We start from the raw sequence: 10,724 nt of genomic DNA on the forward strand, positions 1-10,724 counted from the left end.
ATCTTTGAAGAGTTGAATGGATAGACAGGCGTCAGTGGTTCCAAAATACCAATGGGGTTTTACAGACCATTTTGTAGAAGGACCAATGCTTGGAAGGCTACATTGCCAAGGAATTACTCACAGATATTGCACTTTAAAACAGAGGGCTGAGTTCCAATAGTTCAGCCTAGATTGCAAACAAGATCACGCATTTCCAATCAGTCACATGATAAGACATGGTCAAGAATCCAAGTGACCCAAATAATGATGAGACTTTATAACTGTTGAGTTTTCATGAATAAAAACTCCCCTCTATAGTCTACACTGGGTTAGATATGAACTTGTGCTGTCTAAACAAAAATGTGATACAATGTTACATGTGAGAGTTATTGATACAATGTTACATGTGAGAGTTATTGATACAATGTTACATGTGAGAGTTATTGATACAATGTTACATGTGAGAGTTATTGATACAATGTTACATGTGAGAGTTATTGGTACAATGTTACATGTGAGAGTTATTGATACAATGTTACATGTGAGAGTTATTGATACAATGTTACATGTGAGAGTTATTGATACAATGTTACATGTGGGGGCTTTGATATAATGTTTACACTGCTGGCATTAGCAACATTGTGGCACCGTAAGTGGGTGACCAAACTCAAGGTATCGCTAACTTGTAAGTTTTCGCCTACATTTTTTTGTTTAATTTGGAAACGCGTTGTGATAGGTAAAATCGAACAGCTATCATAACTTGTGAACTTATCAAGCAAGGTAACTAACATTAGTGTTGTCTAACATCACGATCGATCATTACCTGTAGTAATAGACATCACTCTTGCCAGCACTGAGCCCTGACTTCCGGATCACTTCTTCTTTTTTCCAGCCCGGTGGCAGTGAGGGGCAATCCATCCTCTTCTTCTCCATAACCATGTAGCTGTATGATTGGGAATCACATCAATCGCTGTTCAACTCAGTCAAAAAGCCAAAGAATATGTTTACAACGTGTTTAATAAATACACCTGACTCGGCGATCTAAAAGTGAAGCTCTAAAGCCGTTTGAACTAACCACTAAACCGGAGCGAAACTTTTATTTCCGCTATTGTATCCGGACTAGTGGGTAGATATATGTTTTGAGTCCTTGGTTTTTTGACAGGTTTCCTCTTCGATCTTCAACTATCCCAAAATGCGAGTGACCGCAGTAGTTGTAATCTCCGTGGCCAACGGCGGCGGTGACAGTGACGTTCCGAAAGCACTTCCCACACACTGACCCGGCGCTTGGCAACCGTTCTCAGAGCAACGCCCCGCCTTTTCGGAACACTCCCGTCACTTCTCGGTTACCCCCCCCCCCCCAACCTCCCTCCCTCCCTAAGGCGGTAACTAGGGGGGGTTTGACTAGATGGTATACAGCTTTTGTCAGGTTTAGGAGAATTTGCGCAGTAGGTTAGGATAATTAGGTTTAAGGTCTAGGAAAAGGGTTAGGGCTAGCTGAAAAAGGCAAACAAAATCTACTTTTGACGTTAACTTGACAAAAGCTGGAGCCCTTATAGCCATGGCTGTGGTATAACAATTACATAGAAAACACCATCCTTCCTAAAATATGGACAATGTAATAAAACAGTATTTAATTCGAATGTTCCAGCGAGTATTATCATTGGCTTTCCTCATCAAGGCCCTAAAGACGTATTTCGGTCGTCACTAGTTACCACAGCCACAAAGTCAGAGGGCCAGCTCTCTCCACCAATCAGATGAGAGAATGTGATGACGCGGACGGCGACCGGCTTGCAGGGACGGACTGACGGGAAAGACATTTTGTGATCTATCGATGATTTGCTTATTTATTAGCTATAATAAAACCAACCGATCGAAATCCAAAGTGATACTCGGATGTCTTATTCAAACTGCTGCAATATCGGCCTTGTTTTTAAAATGGCATGTAGACAAACAAATGGACACATCTTGATTTTAGAATATTTTAGATTTAATTCGATTTTTTCAAAATCCACAAGTAAGATTTAGTTTCACAGAAATTCATATTTTTGAAATTAGCAGATTTTAGGCAGATTTTAGAGATAACTTCAACCATGTTACTTTATTTGGCACCTAGGCACTTGCTATAATTATTTATTTCACTTAACCAGATGAGGCTGGTGGGAGGAGCTGTAGGAGGATGGCAGAATTGTAGTGGCTGGAATCGCATCAATAGAACAGTATCCATTGATTCCATTCAAGCCAATACATTGAGCCTGTCCTCCTGTAACTTCCCTCACCAGCCTCCACTGAACTGTTCATAGCCTTGTAATCTACCTTCTTGGTATTTTGTACCAGTTTCCACCTCTACAAAGTCATGGTCTTCAAGCTATGTAAGATTGCAAAACATTTAATAATAATAATTGATTGGACTTACATGGCACTTTTCTAGACACCTAAAGCTCTTTACGGTGTAAAGGGTAAATCACCACCCCAACCCTACTCTATGCAGGGGTAACTCACCACCCCAACCCTACTCTATACAGGGGTAACTCACCACCCCAACCCTACTCTATACAGGGGTAACTCACCACCCCAACCCTACTCTATACAGGGGTAACTCACCACCCCAACCCTACTCTATACAGGGGTAACTCACCACCCAAACCCTACTCTATACAGGGGTAACTCACCACCCCAACCCTACTCTATACAGGGGTAACTCACCACCCCAACCCTACTCTATACAGGGGTAACTCACCACCCCAACCCTACTCTATACAGGGGTAACTCACCACCCCAACCCTACTCTATACAGGGGTAACTCACCACCCCAACCCTACTCTATACAGGGGTAACTCACCACCCCAACCCTACTCTATACAGGGGTAACTCACCACCCAAACCCTACTCTATACAGGGGTAACTCACCACCCCAACCCTACTCTATACAGGGGTAACTCACCACCCCAACCCTACTCTATACAGGGGTAACTCACCACCCCAACCCTACTCTATACAGGGGTAACTCACCACCCCAACCCTACTCTATACAGGGGTAACTCACCACCCCAACCCTACTCTATACAGGGGTAACTCACCACCCCAACCCTACTCTATACAGGGGTAACTCACCACCCCAACCCTACTCTATACAGGGGTAACTCACCACCCCAACCCTACTCTATACAGGGGTAACTCACCACCCCAACCCTACTCTATACAGGGGTAACTCACCACCCCAACCCTACTCTATACAGGGGTAACTCACCACCCCAACCCTACTCTATACAGGGGTAACTCACCACCCCAACCCTACTCTATACAGGGGTAACTCACCACCCCAACCCTACTCTATACAGGGGTAACTCACCACCCCAACCCTACTCTATACAGGGGTAACTCACCACCCCAACCCTACTCTATACAGGGGTAACTCACCACCCCAACCCTACTCTATACAGGGGTAACTCACCACCCTAACCCAACTCTATACAGGGGTAACTCACCACCCCAACCCTACTCTATACAGGGGTAACTCACCACCCCAACCCTACTCTATACAGGGGTAACTCACCACCCCAACCCTACTCTAAACAGGGGTAACTCAGCAGCCCAACCCTACTCTATACAGGGGTAACTCACCACCCCAACCCTACTCTATACAGGGGTAACTCACCAGCCCAACCCTACTCTATACAGGGGTAACTCACCACCCCAACCCTACTCTATACCGGGGTAACTCACCACCCCAACCCTACTCTATACAGGGGTAACTCACCACCCCAACCCTACTCTATACAGGGGTAACTCACCACCCTAACCCAACTCTATACAGGGGTAACTCACCACCCCAACCCTACTCTATACAGGGGTAACTCACCACCCCAACCCTACTCTATACAGGGGTAACTCACCACCCCAACCCTACTCTATACGGGGTAACTCACCACCCCAACCCAACTTTATACAGGGGTAACTCATCACCCCAACCCTACTCTATACAGGGGTAACTCATCACCCCAACCCTACTCTATACAGGGGTAAATCATCACCCCAACCCTACTCTATACAGGGGTAACTCATCACCCCAGCCCTACTCTATACAGGGGTAACTCACCATCCCAACCCTACTCTATCCAGGGGTAACTCACCACCCCAACCCTACTCTATACAGGGGTAACTCACCACCCCAACCCTACTCTATACAGGGGTAACTCACCACCCTAACCCAACTCTATACATGGGTAACTCATCACCCCAACCCTACTCTATACAGGGGTAACTCATCACCCCAACCCTACTCTATACAGGGGTAAATCATCACCCCAACCCTACTCTATACAGGGGTAACTCACCATCCTAACCCTACTCTATACAGGGGTAACTCATCACCCCAACCCTACTCTATACAGGGGTAACTCACCACCCCAACCCTACTCTATACAGGGGTAACTCACCACCCCAACCCTACTCTATACAGGGGTAACTCACCACCCCAACCCTACTCTATACAGGGGTAACTCACCACCCCAACTCTACTCTATACAGGGGTAACTCACCACCCCAACCCTACTCTATACAGGGGTAACTCACCACCCCAACCCTACTCTATACAGGGGTAACTCACCACCCCAACCCAACTCTATACAGGGGTAACTCATCACCCCAACCCTACTCTATACAGGGGTAACTCACCACCCCAACCCTACTCTATACAGGGGTAACTCACCACCCCAACCCTACTCTATACAGGGGTAACTCACCACCCCAACCCTACTCTATACAGGGGTAACTCACCACCCCAACCCTACTCTATACAGGGGTAACTCACCACCCCAACCCTACTCTATACAGGGGTAACTCACCACCCCAACCCTACTCTATACAGGGGTCATCGTATTACTTCCCCCTCTTCTTTTACTCAGTGTGTTCCTGAGAGGATTCGCTTGGTAAGAGCTCTATGTTAGAGTGTATACTCGCAGAAATATACCCACAGCTATTCAATAGCTTGGAGCAGCTAGCCTCTCGATCAGAAGATCTATCAGAAGTATACCTGTTACTATTCAATAGCTTGGAGCAGCTAGCCTCTCGATCAGAAGATCTATCAGAAGTATACCTGTTACTATTCAATAGCTTGGAGCAGCTAGCTAGCTATTCTCTCGATCAGAAGACTCTATCAGAAGTATACCTGCGGCTATTCAATAGCTTGGAGCAGCTAGCTAGCTAGCCTCTGGATCAGAAGACTATCAGAAGTATACCTGTTACTATTCAATAGCTTGGAGCAGCTAGCTAGCTAGCCTCTCGATCAGAAGACTCTATCAGAAGTATACCCGCGGCTATTCAATAGCTTGGAGCAGCTAGCTAGCTAGCCTCTGGATCAGAAGACTCTATCAGAAGTATACCTGTTACTATTCAATAGCTTGGAGCAGCTAGCCTCTCTATCAGAAGTAATCTACCTTCTTGATATTTTGTACCAGTTTCCGTCTCTGTACATGTGAACCGACACTTACATTGGTCCGGAATACGCCCGTCCCATGGCTGCAGGTGAGCTTGGTTTTTCCCCAAATTGCGCTTGGCCTTGGACATTCTGTTACACAGACACAACTCCAGCCACTTTAATAATGTAAACATTCATGTAAAAAATGTATCACTAGCCACTTTAAACAATGCCACTTCATATAATGTTTACATACCCTACATTACTCATCTCATATGTATATACTGTACTCGATACCATCTACTGCATCTTGCCTATGCCGTTCTGTACCATCACTCATTCATATATTTTTATGTACATATTCTTTATCCCTTTACACTTGTGTGTATAAGGTAGTAGTTGTGGAATTGTTAGGTTAGATTACTCGTTGGTTATTACTGCATTGTCGGAACTAGAAGCACAAGCATTTCACTACACTCGCATTAACATCTGCTGACCATGTGTATGTGACAAATATTTTGGGGGGATTTGATTTGACACAGACAATACAACAGTCTGGTCAGATGTTCATCTGCTATGGTGAGAGTGAGTTCTGGGCAACAGCTTATCAAAACAGACTCTCACATTGGATTGTGGAAACTATTACTACAGCATATCAGAGGGCAGGCCGACCTCTGATCTCTGCTGTACTGGTGCACTCTACAGGCCCTGCTCTGAGGAGTTCCCCCCCCCCCCAATGAGGTTTGCACCTAGGCCAGTTGGGCATCGTTTAACAACTTTAAAACAATTTTTTTTAGGTACTATCAAGTCAATGTTGCCGCCGCCAATGAGGTCGGGACGGCCGTGCTGGGTGTTACGATAGCAACCATGACTGCCTTGATCTCAGTCCTACAGGACTTTACTTTTTGTCTGGCCGTCGGAACTGGAAGCACAAGCATTTCGCTACACTCGCATTAACATCTGCTAACCATGTGTATGTGACAAATAAAATTTGATTTGATTTGGTTAGTTCAGGTTAGTTCAGTGATTGATCTGGTAATTGTGATAACATATTAGAGATCATATTAGTGATCCAGTATAGTACTACATAATGAAGGATACAGTATGTAACATTTACATTTACATTTAAGTCATTTAGCAGACGCTCTTATCCAGAGCGACTTACAAATTGGTGCATTCGCCTTATGACATCCAGTGGAACAGCCACTTTACAATAGTGCATCTAACCACGGTTACGTGAGGTATTGGATCACTCCAATCCTCTTTGTGTCGGTGATCTACTGCGTCTCAAAATAATAGGACACGAGGTGTAAGTGGTGTGACAGTGGGCTATTTTTAACGGGAGTCATCCACAGCAGTAGACGGGACTAATCTGAAATCCTTACTCGGACTGTATCCTGCCGCACGGAAGGATGCGTATTGGGGTGATCTGATAGATCACATAACCGTGGTTACATACGTCGGTAAGCGGTTTACTTTCAAAAGTAGTATGCGCGACGCTTATATTACTTAATCAGAAGCAAGTGATCAATGACGTCAGACGTTTTTTGTGGAACAGCCACCTGATTGGTTTGTTATTGGTTTCGGTAGAAGACCAAAAAAGCTACTCTGGGCACGCGTTATAATAATTTGGCTGTTCTAAAAAATAAAATAAATAAATAATGTAACCAGCAGGTGGCACTAGTGTACATCGTGTTGATCAAAGTCTCCAGTAATGAATATATTTTCGACACAATTGGCAAGAAATGCTCAATGTTTCACAGGAAGCTTAATTTCCCCATCACTAGTGTCACGCCCTGACTTTAGTTATATTTGCTGTCTTTATTATTTGGTTAGGTCAGGGTGGGACAAAGGTGGTTTGTTTAGCTTTTGTATTGTCTAGGGGTTTTTGTATTGTCTAGGTGTTTTTGTAGTGTCTAGGGGTTTTTGTAGTGTCTAGGGGTTTTTGTAGTGTCTAGGGGGTTTTGTAGTGTCTAGGGGTTTTTGTAGTGTCTAGGGGTTTTTGTAGTGTCTAGGGGTTTTTGTAGTGTCTAGGGGTTTTTGTAGTGTCTAGGGGTTTTTGTAGTGTCTAGGGGTTTTTGTCTTGTCTAGGGTTTTTGTCTTGTCTAGGGTTTTTGTCTTGTCTAGGGTTTTTGTCTTGTCTAGGGGTTTTGTCTTGTCTAGGGGTTTTTGTCTTGTCTAGGGGTTTTTGTCTTGTCTAGGGGTTTTGTATTGTCTAGGGGTTTTGTATTGTCTAGGGGTTTTGTATTGTCTAGGGGTTTTGTATTGTCTAGGGGTTTTGTATTGTCTAGGGGTTTTGTATTGTCTAGGGTTTTTTGTTTATCTATGGGGATTTGGTATTGTCTAGGGTATTTTGTTTATCTATGGGGACTTGGTATTGTCTAGGTAAATGTAGGTCTATGGTGGCCTGGATGGGTTCCCAATCAGAGACAGCTGTTTATCGTTGTCTCTGATTGGGGAGCCTATTTAGGTTGCCATTTTACCAGGTTGGTTTTGTGGGTAGTTGTCCATGTTTAGTTGCCTTTGAGCACTAGGTTGGCGTCACGTGTTCGTTTATTGTTTTGGTGGCGAATTCTTATATGAAACAAGTATATACACTCAAAACGCTGCGCCTTGGTCCTTTAAACGGCCGTGACAACTCGAAACCTGCAGTTGACTTCAGTCCAAACTTCATGACCTTTTAGATCACACGATTTGACACAATCGTGAAGAAAATGTTCTACTTACTAAATGAGGAAGTGCCTCAATGGTGATATCCCAAGCTGTCACGTAAAGCTATAATGGCACAGATACAATATATCTCTATTGAGCAAGTCTGACCATATTTAACCCCATAATGCAACACTCTTTGAAAGGCAGCGAACAATGACGACAAAAAATGATCCGCTCAAACTTGCCCAGTGAAAGCTGGGTAATTATGAATTTGCACCGTTTTACGTGAATAATTAACTTTTTTTATTTGGTAAATAGTTGTTAGGACAGCCATTGTAGAATATGTAGTTTTATAATTTGGTTCTTCAAATCTATTCAACTGTAGTGTTACACACGGCTGTCACTCACATTCAGAGTTGACCTTCTCTTTACATTGTGCGAAAGGGACTATTTGAAACAATATTATTAATATATTGCAATATTATCAATGTATTGTCATGTGGTCAGGTTTGCCACTACGACGCAGCAATTTAACTTTTTGTATAGTTATACATACTCAATTCTAACTCCATTGATTGCATAGTCTTACGCAGTCCTCAATGGCCAGTCGACTTCCTCCATTCAACTAATTATACATTTTCAGATCATGTCACCGTCTTGTCTTTAAATAGCTTCGCCCTCGCAACACACCCTAAACAATTTCTACCTGAAACCCAACCCGCTCGCCAAGTAGTGGTGAAAGAGATACTACGAGAGGAGACAGTAGTGGTTACAGTTTTATAGTGGTGTTTTAGTTTTTCTAAACCACCCTAGTTTGTGAGGCCTGCCTGCATTGCCACCTGGGTAACATATTCATTAGTGCACGCCGTCCGTCCCAAAACTATTCGCAATGGAAATAAAAACAGATAGGTGTGTCTCTAATTTGACAAAATCATGTAGTCCTCTTTCTTTTTTAGTCAGTTTTCTTCCGTTTGGGGCCTAGTGAATAGGACCCTACAGATAAGAGTATCATATTCAGAGCCACTGTTAGCGAGGTCCCTGAAGGGAACTCTATAGCTCTGACTAATGAGATGCATTCTAAACATTCTATCATTAGAATTCTAAGCATTCTAAACGCTCCACTTAGCAACGATCGTTACATCACTTCACATTCAATATTTGCTCGCCACATCTCTCTCTCTCTCTCTCTCTCTCTCTCTGGGGTTATCATCTTAATAGCTGTCTCTAATTTTTTTTTTTTATTGAATATTGATTAATATGCTCTTGAAAATGTGGTTTGCGAAGTGTTTTTTTTTGTTGTTGTGTGTATTGAGGATTAATTGTGTCCCTCTAAGAATATAGAAGAAAGAGCCCTGATCTACAAGCCCTTGTCGCTTCAATAAACCTGACCCACTACGTGGAACATGATGTCGGGTCAGTCTGGACTGTCTGCGCTTCATTCACCTTTGAACGATTTAAGTCTTACTAGAAACAAGTTGGAAAAGCAAAGTGTGATAGGGGTTGATAGTTATTCTGTTGTAAACTAAATCTAACCATGTTTGTTGTGATCGAAAAATGCCGTCTAATTGCATCATTAGCCTGAAACTGTGGATCACACTAAATATCATCATCATCCTAGCCCCCCCCCCCCCTCCCCCCCTCCCTCACAGACCTTCATACGAGCTAGGGCAGCCCCAAACAACCATTGTTCTGAGCAGCCACGGCAAAAGGCCTGACCGTTGCTGGGTTCAGCCTAGCGAAGAGACATCAGGGAGCCCCTCGCCCTGCATTGTTCATCCTGCTGAGGGGGGACATCACAGCCTACATTGATTAGAGAGACCGAGCCAGACCGAACAGAGAAACCTCTCTAGACCCGCAGAGAATTGTTCTCAGATTTTTCAGTAGCCAATGACAATCCATATATTTGTGGGAGCGAAAGTCTCCTAAGACCAGTATTCCAAGTTTCTCACCATGTTAGAAAATGTGAGGTATATTATGGAGATATTTGTCATTGTGGAGACAAACAATAGTATTCAGATTGTTGTCACAAATGTATTGTCATTGCTCTACGCTATCAATCAATCAAATGTATTGTCATTGCTCTACGCTATCAATCAATCAAATGTATTGTCATTGCTCTACGCTATCAATCAATCAAATGTATTGTCATTGCTCTACGCTATCAATCAATCAAATGTATTGTCATTGCTCTACGCTATCAATCAATCAAATGTATTGTCATTGCTCTACGCTATCAATCAATCAAATGTATTGTCATTGCTCTACGCTATCAATCAATCAAATGTATTGTCATTGCTCTACGCTATCAATCAATCAAATGTATTGTCATTGCTCTACGCTATCAATCAATCAAATGTATTCATAAAGCCCTTATATCAGCTGATGTTACAAAGTGCTATACAGAAACCCCCAGCCTAAAACCCCAAAAACAACAAGCAATGCAGGTGTAGATGAATGGTGGCTAGGAAAAACTCACTAGAAAGGCCAGAACCAAGGAAGAAACCTAGAGAGGAGCCAGGCTTTGAGGTGTGGCCAGTCCTCTTCTGGCTGTGCCCGGGTGGAGATTATAACAGAACATGGGCCAAGATGTTCAAAATGCTACATTACTATACAGAACAATGAGTTGATGTAAACACTATTTGATTGAACAGTATAGGTCTAGAGGAGTATCTTCCAT

The 10,724-nt window shown here is 43.3% G+C and overlaps 1 protein-coding gene across 1 annotated transcript in view; it reads right to left on the reverse strand.

Moving 5' to 3' along the window:
- Window positions 1-1,267, reverse strand: part of LOC129818032 (methyl-CpG-binding domain protein 2-like) — a 163,833-nt gene extending 162,566 nt beyond the window's left edge. The window contains exon 1 of the mRNA XM_055873558.1: window positions 803-1,267. Within this exon, the coding sequence (XP_055729533.1) occupies window positions 803-918 (116 nt within the window). The 5' untranslated portion in view covers window positions 919-1,267. The remainder of the gene's footprint in view (window positions 1-802) is intronic.
- Between the last annotated feature and the right edge of the window lie 9,457 nt (window positions 1,268-10,724).

This window comes from Salvelinus fontinalis, chromosome 21 (genome assembly GCF_029448725.1).
Source record: "Salvelinus fontinalis isolate EN_2023a chromosome 21, ASM2944872v1, whole genome shotgun sequence".
Classification (NCBI taxonomy): Eukaryota; Metazoa; Chordata; class Actinopteri; order Salmoniformes; family Salmonidae; genus Salvelinus; species Salvelinus fontinalis.